General features: G+C 37.0%; 1 protein-coding gene across 2 annotated transcripts in view; it reads right to left on the bottom strand.

Moving 5' to 3' along the window:
* Window positions 1-15,666, bottom strand: part of ARID1B (AT-rich interaction domain 1B) — a 398,528-nt gene that overhangs the window by 147,145 nt on the left and 235,717 nt on the right. For both annotated transcript variants that reach the window (XM_033096399.1, XM_033096409.1), the window contains exon 5: window positions 8,506-8,547. In XM_033096399.1, the coding sequence (XP_032952290.1) occupies window positions 8,506-8,547 (42 nt within the window). The remainder of the gene's footprint in view (window positions 1-8,505; window positions 8,548-15,666) is intronic.

Genomic DNA, 15,666 nt, shown 5'->3' with positions numbered 1-15,666 from the left:
AAGGCCTCAAACTTCAGTTTGTAACAGTCCATTTCTGCAAACTACTGTTCTGACTGAATTTTTAAAATAATTACCTATTAGATACACAAAACCAAAACAAAAGCATGACATTAACATCAAATCATATCAATAACTATGCAGAGAACCTCAGAGTACACTTTTGTGAAATACACACACAAGATTATATATGGCTGTGACAAAAGGAAACAATATGAAACAAAAAATACCACCCTTTCCTTAATTTTCCCCCCATAAAAATACCAATAACTAAGTGTGTGGCATATGAGGACGGTACCACTGATCTGCCTTAGATCCTGTCACTCAAGAATTGTCTGTACACTCTCTCCCCAATTATATTATTATATTCTACTAGTATTATAAATATTCATTCTTTTCCTTGCCTTCCTGTATCTGCATTAATTGATAGATACACAGGCACAGGGAATCTAGATACCTCTAAGCCAACACTCAAAAGATACAAAGCATGAAATCCAGAATTGTTGCGTATTACATTTCTGTATAAACTAAAATTCAGTACAAGAGATAACAAATCACAAATACTGTCACCTCAAATAAAAACAATTCCTTTAACAATTTTTTTGCTTAATATGAGAATCTGTTGTATGTTCTCTTTCCGATTAGTATTGACTGAACTCCAAACTGCATTTTTCATTAATATTTAAACTGATAAAGCAAGCTACCTGGATCTAGTTTCGTTGTGCTCATTTCTAGCTGCTGCTGCAGTTTAAGGCACATTTTCCTTTATTTCACTTTTCCACAAGCCATAAAAAAACTCATTTCTAATTCATCCGTTCGTTCAGCTTAACCTCTCTTCTCAGCAATTAAAGCACTATGCGCATCCCTCATCTATCACACAGCCAGCTAAATAATGCACCGCGTCCCCCGCTCATCTTTTATCATCCCAAATGACAGGTATTAGCATATCTCCCCAGTCAATTACAGTGCAGCAGAATAATCACAGCATAATTGGGCGAAAGCCACTCTAATCACCAACCCTGCAAACTCGCAGAATAAAAACTGAGTGGCAGTTCAGACAGGCCTTGCTCTTGTCCATGACTCTAGCCAACAAGCCTGGCAGATCTCCACTTCCTTTCTTTTCAAACTTATCCTTTTATGGAGGTCAACTTACCCATTCGATCCATGTTAAAAAAAAAAAAAAAAAGAATATATACATACATGTACATGGGTGGGAACTATTTACAACATGCATATACATGTGTTTCACTAATACCTGTGTTTCTAGATGTTTGCACTTACTATTAAATAGCACATAATGAAAAATTCCACTGTTCAGAAAACAAAAAGGCATTTCATGAATCCCACGTCATTAGAAGTTCTATTTCATGGCTCAGATTAAGGTAAAACAAAATATTAAATTTTTTATAAAGGTTACTCATTTACTATCAAAACTGAAGCCCTTCAAATGTCTACAGGATAAAGATATCTTCTGTATTGTAAAAATCAGGATTCCTCTACTTCTTTCAACATTCATTTATTACAGGAAATGTATTTTTAATGGAATATCAGTTCTTATTCTTATACTGCAGTAGCAGTATATAATATATACAATATATTTTTTTAAATTATGGTGCTATTAAGTACAGGTTAACATGTAACAGAAGCTTATACTTTTGTAAGGGATTAAAAAATAAGACAAAATAGGAATATAATGTGAGAAACTTAGACGAAGAAATTCCAAACTTAAGATACAATAAATATTTTTTTTTAATTCTGAGAAAGGTAAGGAAATTTGTTTGAAATTACTTTTAGAATACTTTTTATGAGTTTACTGACTTTACCATATTTAATGTGTAATGCCCTATGTAGGCCTATATCCAATTCTCATTTAATAATATGTATTCATTTAATACTCCATTCTTCACCTTCGCCCCCTCAATTACACAAAAAAATCATTCTGAAGTGAAAATTTAATTTGGGGAGGAGTGGAGTGAGTTTAAGAGGAATTTCTTAAAAAAACATATATGATTTCTTACGAAGCAGACAAATAAGTGCTTTAAACTGTCATGTGTAGGTACAAGAAAATGAAATTTTCTGTAGGATTTCATTTATTCTATCTCGATCACGTGCAGCATGAGTCATACTGTTCCCTGTACTTCCTTCTCCTTCCATGCGTTTGTCACTCCTTTTCCAGAGGAAGTCCACGCTTGAGGTGTGCTCTGGCCTGGAGACAGAAGGCTTCTCCCGCTCAGCCAGAGGAAGCGTCACCACAGCTGGGCAAAGTGAACAGCAAGTCTCGGTGACCTGGCACACGGCGACACACAATGGCTGCACGGCCGCTTTGGGTATGCCAAATGAATAAATTACATGGCAAAACCCTCTGCTTCCTGACTCAATAGCAGCCACGAAAACAAGGAAAGTATAAAAATATGCCATTATTGCAACAAAGCAAAGAAGATACGACATTCATTATTTTTATTATTTAGAATTTTGTGAAAATTTCAACCACAACTCTGTCAGACAATTCAGTCCTTCAATACACACAAAGACTCTAAGGCAATTATACAACATCAAAAAGCCAACTGTCAAAAGACCAGAGAAAAAGCAGAATTTAGACTCAACAAATAGTCTCCCAGACTTTTTCTTGCTTCCAAATCCTGTTATTTTAAAATTATAATATGAAATGTTTTATTTGCATTATTACTTCAGGAACTCTGCATGTATTTTTCTTGGCATATCTTTGCAAATGTACCCACAGGATACATTACTTCAGTTGTAAAATGGTAATTTTATTGCTTATTGGGGAATATCTGCTACAAGTATTTATCAGTGATACATCTGGTATGCAAGTATTAATTCAACAGGTTTTTCTTCTCAGATCTGATTTATAAAAATCATCTCCTAATGTATTCTTTAATTCATATAAATGTTCTAGTTGGCTTTAAGCATCTTGCAACATATTGGCTCTTTCAACACTAGTCAGTTTGACATTCTCAACTGACTTGCAAAAATTGACATGGCTTGGGTAAAAGCCAGATTTCAGGCAGTAGGAGGGGAGGAGGAGGGTTTTCACCATCTGAAGAAACAAAACTGGCTTCAAAATCTGGCATTGGAGAGAACCTAAACCACACGCAATGAGAAGCATCCTTCATCCTCCCTGGAATAATTTCCTTGCTCCTTCCCAACAAATCTTAAGCAGCTTGATGTTTATTAATACGGTCACAGTAACTCTATGCTAAGGCATTTTATAGGCGAGCCCAGAAACATGCCTCTAATTATTTGTGCACATCTCAAATGAACAGGTGTTTGAGGGAGGGGATAAGAAGAATATATACATTTTTATTATTACTAGAAAATTAAGTCCTTGAAAAATAGTGCCAAAATAATGTCCTCAGGAAAAAATGCGGTCAATCAAACTCCAGAATATACCTGTAAATAAGCTTTCTTTCAGCATAATTCCTCCCTTCCTTCAAAAGATCATTTGAGATCCACAGCACCTGAGGCCGTGTTTAATTCCTAACATCTTTTTCTACAAGAGAAAACAATGTATTATGCTCCCCTCCACTCACTTGGTTATATAATTTGGGCAAACATTTCTGGACAAAAATGTATTTATTAGATCTAGCAAGCAACGCCATGCAGTCAGGAAATCCATCTAAAAAGTCTGCCATCTGCTATTACCTGACAAAGATTTTGGTCTAGAAGAAACGGAGCTCCTACCACACTAATATTACTTGGTCATGATAAAGTATTTCTGACTTTTCATATAATGTTCTGGAAAAATCATTTTTATAGGGGTATGTGGCTTACTGGGCACTTTCATGCCAGTTACCCTCCACAAACATCTTGTGATCACCTAATACTTCAAATTGCACACATACACATTCCAATTGGGATAAACAGCTTTTAAAGAAAAATAGTGTTTTCACTATCGAATATAGATCTAAAATGATATAGGAGAGCCCAAATACACTGAATTGAACCACATGGAATTGTCAACATCAGACCGTTTGGGGCTGTAAAAACCACAATTCTGTGAGATTCACTCCAATGCCTGGCTCCAGTGCTGGGACGACTAATGACTGGCACTGTTATAATTCTGTAGAAAGGGCACCCGTCTGGGGTGTAGACACTTGGATATTTGTTCTACTTTGCCACTAAATTGGGCCTAACATAAGTCACATTACCTCCCTTAGCCTTAATCATTGTGAAGAAAGAAATTGAAATTAATGTGTTGGGTTACTTTTCCTCTTTGAGAAAAATGATTAACAAAAAACTGACCCATGAATCAAAGAGTCTAGAATTAGTCCCAGCAGCTCTAAAGGAAATTAGTAAAGGAGACTAAAGACGGTAGAAAATAAAATTCCCATACATTGTCTCTCTTTTGAAAATTTTGCCTGTCTTTATTTCATGGAAAAATTTGTTTGTGGACAAAAATATTTATACTTTTCCCAAGATGATGAGAAAAGCTTAGACTAGTAAACACTAGCAGGAAGAAATCAGAAGAATAAATAAGGATAGAATTGAAGGTCTGACCTAATAAATCTATGAAAACCTGTAGCATTTGAGGGCCGCAAACAACCTTCATGATAACAAGAAACCAATTTCCCAACCTTGTATTAGGACTTACAGTAAATAGGTCTGGTCACTTCAATAGGACAGCCAAGCAGTCCTAATTATAAAAGAGCAGGAGAGAACTGCTGTTCCATATTTAATCCACATTCAGAAATTAGGGAAGACCCCAACCACTCCCCGGTAACACTTCCTCACGGCATTTGAGACCTCTCACCAGTAATTCGGCGTCTCTTTCTCTCTTCATGGCATATGCTTTGAGCCTTCACAGTCTCTGTCTTTTCTAAATTTTATATTCATGTATTCTCTAAAGACACAGTTGAAAAAGAAGCTAAAGTAGCCCTTAAAAAGATAATTAAACATGACAAGCAAAACGGCATCAAAATATTACCGGGGAATATAAATAAAACATTCCCCCCAAATCTTTCCTAAATAAGAATAAAGCAGATTTGTTTTAAAGTCAAACATGTAAGTGTTTGAACCACCAGCAGATGGCAGAAGGAGAGGATGGGAAATTCTCTAACAAAAGAAGAAAACTCAACATGGATTCCCAACCACGACTTGAGAACTGCTGTGCATTTTTTTCTCCTCAAATCTTTCTTTCACAGAAAAACAAAATTATTTTGCTTTATCAATATACAGTCTATAATTTTAACTGCAATTCAATCACTGAAACAGTAAAGAATAACCTTAGTTTTCTACTTCTCTAAGGATTTCTAACAAATTTTCATTAATAAAAAATTTTAATGCAAACATAAATCCTTTATACTATGAAAAGTAATATGAGTTGATAAGATTATGAACTTCAAAAAGAAAATGTTTGCTGGTTTCATTTCAATGACATTGTTACCTTAAATATAGTTTCACGTAAGTTATATTCACACCCACTTAGAGAGTTTAGACAAATAAATTCACTACAACACACATCCTGGTAAGAAGAGTTAAGAAAAACCAGAGTTAATGTAGCTTTACAAGAAAAAAAAATGTTTCTCAAAAGAAGATGAATGCATGCTTTCATTGGTTACATTAATAAAAGGAAAAACATTTTAACAGGTAGAATCTTATTATGCAAGACTAAACATTCTAAATTTGAAATACTATATTGATAGCCCCGGATAAATCAATGAATGAATGAACCATTACAAGACCCCACCAGAAAGACCCCTAATTTCATGAGCCTGTTTAAAACCTTTCAACTCTCAAAATCCAATGAGACATGCCAACTCTGTGTATTTTTTATTTTTACTGAACAGAACATCTCTTGTTTTGTATTACTTTACTAGAACAGCAAATTCCTTGTTCTCATGTATCTGCTTTAATCTTCATGTTTTTCTATGAATTAAAAAAATAGGCTGTTCTAATTGTGAAATGTATTACCGTGTTTTCCCGAAAATAAGACCTAGTTGGACAATCAGCTCTAATGCATCTTTTGGAGCAAAAATTAATATAAGACCCAGTATTATATTGCAATGTTATGCTAGATTATGTTTTATATTATATATTATATTATGTTATGTTATTATTATATTACATTACATTATATTATATTCCCGGGGAAAACACGGTATGTTAAAATGTCTTTTGTTATATGAACACTTGGAATCTCTACTTTCTAGGCCAGCTCTGGCCAAATTGTATTGGAAGTGGTCTATACATACACTGTGCCTCCATGGTAGCCACTAGCAGCGAATGACAGACATGAAATCAATGACTTCACCTGCAGACTTGGTTAACAAAGATACTTAACAGTAAGATTAATTGGGCCCAACTGGTTGTTGGTGTCAACCAGAACCATTCAACTACCCAACAAGCATTAACAATGAATGTCTTCCTTCAGTTGGGTTCTGCAGAGCTACAACATAAAATGCCAGGCTAATACATTACCCCAGACAACAGGAGATCAGGGAGAAAATCCCAGAATAGGAAAAAACGGAGTAGTAATATGTTATCACAGGTTTTTTTGCTCTTATAACCACAATTGTTACACCATCTATAGAATTCTAATCAGCAATACTTATTTACTGTGAACCAAGTCAAGTCAATATGGATATAAAAAGATGAACAACATGGAGTGTCTAAATGCAAATCTTGCTGGGGGGAAAACACATGCCACATAATTGAGCTGGGCCAGGCCATATCATGCTGTTTTCCATATACAAAAGAAAAGAGAAACAAGTTGGCAGAAGAGATATCCCAAATAAGTTGCAAAGCAGCAGGTGCTGCATGAACTCAGAGAATGAGAGCTCAGATGTCTGCAATACTGAGGGAAGACATCACGGAGAACGAGGAGTACGAACTGAGTATGGAGAGTAGGGTGAACCTGAAATGCAACAAGAGGCTGGGAAAGCATTCCAGGAAAGGGCAGGCTCAGAAGGGGGTTAAGGGCTCAGCACAGTTATGAGACTATGCTAATTGGGGGTGAGAGGACCAGTAGGAATTTTGACGTTATTTTTTACTAAGGTATTTATTCAACCGAGATATGGATAAAAAGTTATACATAAGAGTAAACAAATTTAGTACTTGCTTTAAAATCTTATTTTTAGATATTTTAGGCTTAAGCTTTTCTCTAAAATAACAATAAATTTTAGGTGCCTAAACCAAATACTAAACATTATTGCCAGAGAGGATAAAAAGTAATGTTAAACATTAAGAGGAAATATTAAATAGTTTAATTTAAATGTTAAGAGGAAAAATAATGAGACTAAAGTCCTTAAGTCTAGTCCCACCTCTGCTGGTAATGAGCTATGACCTTGGGAACCTAGGCTCCTTTGGCCTTCAAGCTCCCTCATCTCTAACATGGAGGAAGGCTAGACCAAAGGATCCTGAAGATTTCTTGCAGGGATGAAATTTTAGGACTCTAGGGAAATGTAGTTTCAGGAAAAGGCAGAAAGAGGAAAAATGTAGGAGGGAAGAGACAAAATATATAATGGGTCCTGCAACAGGGTTTTGAACAAAAGGCCTCACTAAGTTTAATATGCTGTCCTAGAATTCGGTTTAAAGGATGGGGTGGAGGGGCCAGGTGTGCACTCTCCTTCCAGGCTAATTGACCTGTTTGTAAGGCCTATACATACCAACTCACTGTGAGCAACGTAAGGGCAGGAGCTGGGATTTACTTTGGTGGTGACTGGAACACAGGGATTCAATAAATGTTTAAAGCAGGGATAATGACTCAATTATCCCTGAATGAAGCTAGAGTTATAAACCCCAAACAACACTCTGACAACATTCAGCGGTTGTATTTCAGTACCCCCAAAGTGGCTGGGGGGATGTGGAATTTCAGTAAATCCTGTTCCATGGCTAATTCAAAGTTAAAAGTCAATTACTACTAAATGAAACTCTTGGTTTCTTGTACTATTTCTCATATTCTCCACAACAAAGAAAGAAGATAAAGAAAATGCTACCATGGTCTAATCTTTTTTTCTTCCTTTCTTCCCCGCCCCTCCCCCCACCGGTTCAAGCCGTTGTTGTTTCTCAGTCTAGTTGTGTAGGACACAGCTCCCTGGCCCATGCTGGTATTATGAGCCTTGCGCTCCCCCGGGCTGAGGCAGTCGGTCACCGGTCATCCGGTCGGCCACTCACAGCAGCTCACAGCAGCTCTCGCCGGCTGCCGGCCACTCATGCTGACTGCCAGCCACTCACGCTGGCCACCAGCCACTCCTGGCAGCCCACAGCAGCCCATGGCAGCACAGTGCCAGGGAGTTCACAATCTTAGCTACCAAGGACGCAGCTCACTGGCCCATGTGGGAATCGAACCGGCGACCTCGGCGTTAGGAGCACAGCGCTCCACCCACCTGAGCCACCGGGCCGGCTTGTGTCTAATCTTAATAGAAGGGAAATCCTAAACTCCGGAAGATTTGAGAACCTCAACGTTTGATAAACAAGGCCTGTCGAGCCTTCCAGTCCACCTAGGGGAGCTGGTGAAACCTACACAAGAAGCTATATCAGACTACACACCTTGAGTCCAAAGGCGGTATCCTCCGAGGTCAAGACTTCAACCTGAAATCATAAGGAAAAAAATGATTTAGGCACTATCAGAGAGCTTCTTTGAGTCTAGCCACAGACACCAGAGCACAGGCATGGCCTGGAACTAAGAGTTCTGAGAAAACGGGCATTCAATTCACGTTAGGTGTCAAGAGAGAGAGATCTGAGAGTCTCTTCAAGAGCAGGGTCCCTGTCCCGGACTCTAGCTTTTTAACTTGGCAAGCTTCTATCAAATTAACACATTTGCCATCGTGCTGAAGTAGTGGTATAAGATCCTTAAAATGATCCAGAAAGTTAGGAGAATCATCTTCTCATTTAGATTAGAAGGTGTTGCATATACGTTTTGATCTTTCGCTGACAGACAGCGAAGGGAAAGTTATGCTTCGTAAAGCAGTTTCATCACATTTGTGAAGGAGCTAGTCATTTCTTGTCCTGCTCACATCACAGTGGGTAGTCCTCAGTCTCTGGAATGTTGCAGAGCAAGAGTTCCTGAAAGCAATACTCAGGGAAAGGCAGACAGCGTCTAAGCAACAAGTTGTGAAATGATGGCAAAACTTCAAAATTGCCTGTCAGTCTTATGCACTAGAAGACAGAGCTCCCTAACATGACTTTTTAAAGCTACACGGAACGAGACGTGTATCGATAATTACTGTTTTTTAAACACAATTATTCAGTCTGGTATAAAGCTTTTAACTGACTTGTTACAAAGTACCTATATGATGGAAAAGAACAAGGAAAGAAGGCAACAGAACAAATACGAATATTTTTTGAGTGTCTGGGGAAGCCAGTAGGGGTGGGGCAGTAACAGACTAGCTGGCTTCACTGTTCGTTTTAAACCTTTTAAAATTAGGCATTTGTAGTAGGTGTTTTAGGTAGAAGGCACACAGGCCTACCCAATGTATCTTGGTGTGACAAAACTGGACTCTTCTCTTGGGAGAAGGAAATACAGAAAGGAAGATCATTTCAGTAAGACTACCATCCAGTATGAAAGTAAAGGGGTCAAAAAACAAATAAGGAACAAATTATATTCTCAACTGCTTTACAGAAAGTGAGGCTCCCCCACCACCTGGTTCCTGACAGAGGCTGCCTGGCGCACTACACAAGAGAAACGCATGATTAAGTACTGAGACGACGAGCAGCCTCACTGGGATGAAAACCATATGCTGCTGATACCAAATGTGACTTTAGGCTAAAAGTGAAATGTCAATCAACTATAGCACAAAATCATCGTAAAATTCACTGACAGCATTTCTGTTGATACTTTGTTTTCCAAAGCTAATTGTCAGATTTAGAAACAAGATCTTATTATAGACTTTTTAAGAGAAAAAAAAGCACAACAGTTACTTGCATTTTAAATATGTGTGAATTTCCTAAAGTCCTGCCTTTCACAACACTAGGTTACTAACCTCCAATATCTTGACGTTAGAGTCTCTAATCAACCTTGCAGATTTTAGTTAATGGGAAAGCACAAACAACAACTTCCCTGAATCTTAACTACTATAAACACTGTGACATTTATGCCTGAATTACACACAGACCATATCTGCACACCTCAGTGTTAGGTACATTCATTCTTGATGTGATATTTTAATACACATACAGATATTTTAAAAATATAACTTTAAATCTGCAAAATCATCTCCAGAGTTTTGCATTTACTTAATGTATTGTACAAAGACAAAGTAGCATGAAAATTCAATAGCAAGTAGAAATCTGTTTAAAGATACGGCTTTACTGACTTAACAGCTTGAGATGACATCACACCCAAGCTTCCCAGAGGAATATGGGGACTTCCCAGGTGGCCATGGCAGGGGACAAAAACAGACCTTGGCGGAGGACAGAGGTGAATTTCAAAAGGTCAGCCTCACCCTCCACCCCAGATTCTATCTCCAGCAGGACTCGAAGAGGTGTTTTGAAATTCTTAAGTATTAATCAACTGAATTAAAGTAACTTTAAAAACTTATGTTTTGTTCAAAAGCACTATCGTTTAAATACATATGCACTCTAGTTCAGTATCCTTTATATTTTGTTTCTGTAAAATTTTAATCTCGATACCTATAGAAAAACAGCTAATTTTAAAAACATGAAGTTAACCTCAGTTTAATAAAAACGAAAGATCAATGTCACAGAAAGATTTTCATGTTGGATCTAAGAGCATTTTTACCTAAGTTGGAAGGAATCCCCCTCTAGTGGGAGTAAGGGAGTATTTCAACCTTCACACATAATTTACAGGTAGTAGTCATTCAACTTAACTATCAACAGAAATCTGTTAAGCTTTTGTTCATTTTGCCCTAAATTTGAATCTTTAAAAAAAAAATTTAAAAAGTAAGTATTTTATATTTCACAAGCCAAAAACACCTGTATTTCCTATATACAAATTACAAGTTGCTTTGTATTTATCTGATAGGATTTTAGTTATTAGTCAACCAACACCATCAAATTTGATTTGGCTATAAAGTAGTCACAATTTTAAGTTAAAACAAAAATGTACAACTGGAAAAAATCAGTACATTCTCAGTGGAAAGATGGACTAACACGGTGGGAGGGCAGAATGCTGCCAGGGCACATTTACCTGAGCCATCACCAAGCCTTTCTGGATATTTACTCCCTGCAGTGAGTGCCCTGTGCTTAGCGCTGTAAGAGAAAAGTGATGTGTTTCACTGAGGTATTGACACCTAGGTGAACTGTACCTGACTGTACCTAAACATTCATTTAGAAAATGAATTCAAATTCAGAAATGAGCGGAGGAGATTATTAACGGTGTTGTCTGTTCTTTTTAAATTTCAGTTTGGGGAGATTTAAAACTGACAGTTTTATAAAATCATCAAGAAAAAGAGGTCAGGGGCAGCCGGATGCCTCAGTTTGTTAGAGAACGAGCTCTTAACAAGGTTGCTGGTTCAGTGCCCACATGGGATGCTGCAACGAAAGATTGAAAACAGCAACTATACATGGAGCTGAGCTGCGCCCTCCACAACTAGACTGAAGGACAACGACCTGGAGCTGACGGGCCCTGGAGAAACACACTGTTCCCCAATATTCCCCAATAAAATAAAATAAAATAAACACAAAAACCAAAAACCAAAACCCTGCGTTTGGACTCTAAGAAGGAAAAGGAAAAAAGGTCACAGGTTTTATGAAACATAAAATTCAGACATAATAAACAATGCTCTCCTTCTCCACAAGCAAAGATAACTGAATACCCTGATGAGAGGCAAACCTTATGTCAGTGGTGAGAGGACTTGTCAGGCTCCTGAGGTATAAGGTGCGAGATGTGTGTGTAGGCTAACAAAGCAGAGACTTCCTGAGTCCTTATCTTGGAGTCTCTGCTTCCTAAGTCTCTGCTTCCTAAGTCCAAGATAAGGACTTAGGAAGTCTCCAGCAAATCACGCTTCTTCAAGTGATGCTACAATCAACACTTTATCACACAAATACTGAAAAGGATTCCATTTGTAGAAAACTTCTAAAATCACTGTAAAAGTTCAATCCAAGTAGTTCAACAACAGCTAAGCCATTCACAGTTCTTTCACTCCACTCAAGAACAAAAACCATCATTTGGCTTCTCTCTCTCTCAATTACTCTAATAAACCCTACCTTGGCCAAAATTGAAACAAAAACCACTTTAATTTCCAATCATTCCATTAAGAAAATGGGGGAAATGTGAATTAATGCATTTGGAAGTAAAACTGGTTGTACGTTTTTCTTTCTTGAATCACTTTCAAAGTCCTTTTTACTTTTACCTCTAAAGCAGAGAATACTAATATCCAGCAGCAAAATTATATCCCATTTTAATAAAAATTTTTTTCTAATATCAGGATCAAACTGCTACAAAAAGAAAAGTGAGAAATGATGATTTATCATCATATATAAAGAATCTTATTCATAATTAAAGGAATGTAAATGAAAACTCCCAACATTCTTATGTTTTTCTCACAACACATTAGTAAAGATTAAAAAGTTTGATGATTACAATGTTGAAAAAGGTGTGGGAAATCACTGAAACCATAGCCTTGCACTGATGATGAGAATGTACATTAGAATAAGTGCAGGTTGGCAGTACCCATCACAGTGCACTCACATGATTCAGTGTTAACCCAAGAAGTCCACTAATATTCAAGTGCAAAACTAAAAGATTTATAAAACTGTTTACCAGAGTTGTTTGTAACAGTAAAAAGCTGCAATCAAATGTCCATCAACCAAATGTCCATCAACAAGGGAGTGTTTAATAAATGACCATACAGCCAAGCAATAGAATATTATGCTGCTGCAAACAAGGAGGTAAATCTATGTGTGTGGATAAGGAGAGAGTTCTATGCTGTTACATTACATGAAAAGAATCAGAACAGTTACAGAGTAACCTAACATTGGTGTTTTAAGAAAAGTAAGGTAAGGTAGGTATACTTGAACTCAAATGTTTGATATACATAGACCACTTCTGGAAAGATATTCAAGAAACACATAACTGATTATCTCAAGGGGGGAAACTTATTTTTCATTGCATTTACAATGTAAGAATTTTTTTGGCCAAGTGTATGTGTTTCTTGTTCAATTAAAAGTAATTCGTTAACAAAATAAGCCAACAATAACTTTAAAATATTGCTCAATGTCAACAGTAGTCACTGAAATGAAAGTAAAACATCTTATCTTTCAAGGTGGCAAAGATAAAAAATGGAACAGTCAATGCTTGAGTGTATAACCAGATTCCCAGACACTTGGCCTGGGTATGTCAGTAAGAATAGCCCCAGAAAACAATTTCCCACTATACATCAGTAGCCCCAAACATATTCATGCCCATTTACTGAGTAATCAATTTGCTAGAGAAAGAAATCTTGACTTAATTTGTCGTCAACTATTTCTACACTAAGTATTTGTACTATATCATTATTTGAAATAACAGACAGATCAGAAAAATGTACAAAAATAGGGAATGGTTAAAGTATGGTATATTTATATGCTAGATCATTACATAATCATACAAACTCAGTTTTCAGGAAATATTTTATAATATAGGAAAATGCTTATAACATTTTAAATTTTAAAAGTAGAATAAAAAACAGAAATTCAATATTATAAATATTCAATTCTGTTCACTTGTTTCCTCCATGCCTTCTAGAATAAGTGCCATTTTGGAAAATGTCTTCCCCACTCCAGGATTTTTGAAAAACCCATTCATGTTTTCTTTTAACACATTTGACTATACTATTTTTACATTTAAATATTTGATCCATCTATAACTTATTTTGAAATAACAAGGGAAGAGGTGACTCAGTTTTAATTTTCCATTTGAATAACTGTGATGCAGCATAATCCCTTACTTTCTCCAGTAACCAGAAATACCATGTCTTCACCATAATTAAACATTAAAATGATAAAAATTTTGCCTCCAATTCCAGGTAGGGTTGGAAAAGCAAAATTACCGTGAGGTATTCAACTCAATGGGAAATGGGAGTAAAAGGGAGGAGACTGAGAATAATCAACAAGAACCTGATGGAATTTGCAGTCACAACATTTGTCCACAAGTGAATTACGAAGAATTCGGATGCTCTCGGGAAAAACAGTTTTGGCCTAAATAATTCAAAAGGACTAAAATACTATTTTACTTACAAAAACTGCTGTGTCTGCTGTCTGCTTTGGTTGGGCCAAAAAGATCAATATAACAACTAGAAGCCATTCAATGAAGCACTTTCACCTACATTAAGGAGAAGCAGATTCATAAATCAATTGCTCAAAACCATGTCCCAGTATTTGTGACAATTGAAATTGCAGGACAGCCCCCTCCCCTAGTCTCTCCCCCTACAGCTCACACTGACTGAGTTTCAAAGTTTTAACTATAGCAAGCAAGTTGTTTTATCTTTTTATTATTATTATTTCTTACTGCTAATATTACCATTATCCTACTTTGTTATCTATTACAAAAAATAAACGCTTAAAAAAACACGTAAAACCTTGCCAGCATTCTTCTCTTCCTTACTAATTCTCCTCATTCTCCTTATTAGGATGTACACGCCACATGACAGCTCAAGGACACAGCTTGCTAAAACCGCTCAGCGTTCGGTCAGCTGGTAATAGAACACACAAGGATCTCCTTCTCCGTTAAAGGCTACTGTGCAGAACAACCATTCTCTCAATGAATTTAAAATAACTAAAAACTTGTCCCTATATAAGGCACCAATAAATATTAGGAACAATGATAAATTTCCTCTATACAACCAAAAAGCATTTCTGTGAATACCATGTATTTCGTTTCAAGCCAAACAATGGCTATGTGCTAATTACGCACTTCACTACAATGTTATGCTCACATTATCTTCTTTACTAGGATGTTGTTAGCTGTGTCTTCATATCCTAGGCTATTCGATTTAAAACAAAGGTTCTCATCATTGTGGTCACACTCCTTTTTCTAATTATGTTCTCCAGCTGAGTGAGGATACCCTGACTTAATGACATGGCTGAGAGAGAAGAAACCTAGAGGGCAGAACAGTGTGCAAAAATAGCCACCACTCTGCAATATGACTTTATAGCCCCTTCCATCAAAAGATGGAGTCTACTTCTCTGCTCCTTTCGTCTGGGTTGGACATGTGATTCGCTTGGTCAGTAGAATGCAGCAACAGGAATCACGCTGTACCACTTCCAAGTCTAAGGTTCAAGAGTCAACACATACTTCTAATTATCCTCTTGAAAGTCAACTAGCCACCATGTGAACAAGCCCAGGCTAGTTGGAGGAGAAGAGACATATGGTTCTGTCACCACATCACCTTAGCCAAAAGCCAGTCAACTCCAAGAAGTCGAGCCACTTAGGTGAACAGAAGATTGAAAAAGGGAGGAGCCTAGCAGAAACCAGAACTACCCAGTCAGTCCCCGGCCAAACTGTCATACTGTAGGGCTGTGAGCTACATACATGGTGGTTGTTCTGAGCACTAAGTGATGGGTTGGTTTGTGGCATAGCAAAAGCTGACTGACACATTGTACAGCTTTAAATAAAAGAACTGTAGGTGTCCTACATTCACCTGCAGAGTTTACCTGCAGGCAAAAACACTGATACTAAAGGCAGTTCTGAAAGCACTTATGGTAACTACACAGCCAAGTCCCTCCTCCATCTCCACTCCCTATTTGAACTTTCCAAGACCATACAGTCTA

Source organism: Rhinolophus ferrumequinum, chromosome 3, assembly GCF_004115265.2.
Source record: "Rhinolophus ferrumequinum isolate MPI-CBG mRhiFer1 chromosome 3, mRhiFer1_v1.p, whole genome shotgun sequence".
NCBI lineage: Eukaryota > Metazoa > Chordata > Mammalia > Chiroptera > Rhinolophidae > Rhinolophus > Rhinolophus ferrumequinum.
The sequence above is the reverse complement of the archived record's forward strand: the minus strand, read 5'-3'. Positions and strand labels throughout refer to the sequence as shown.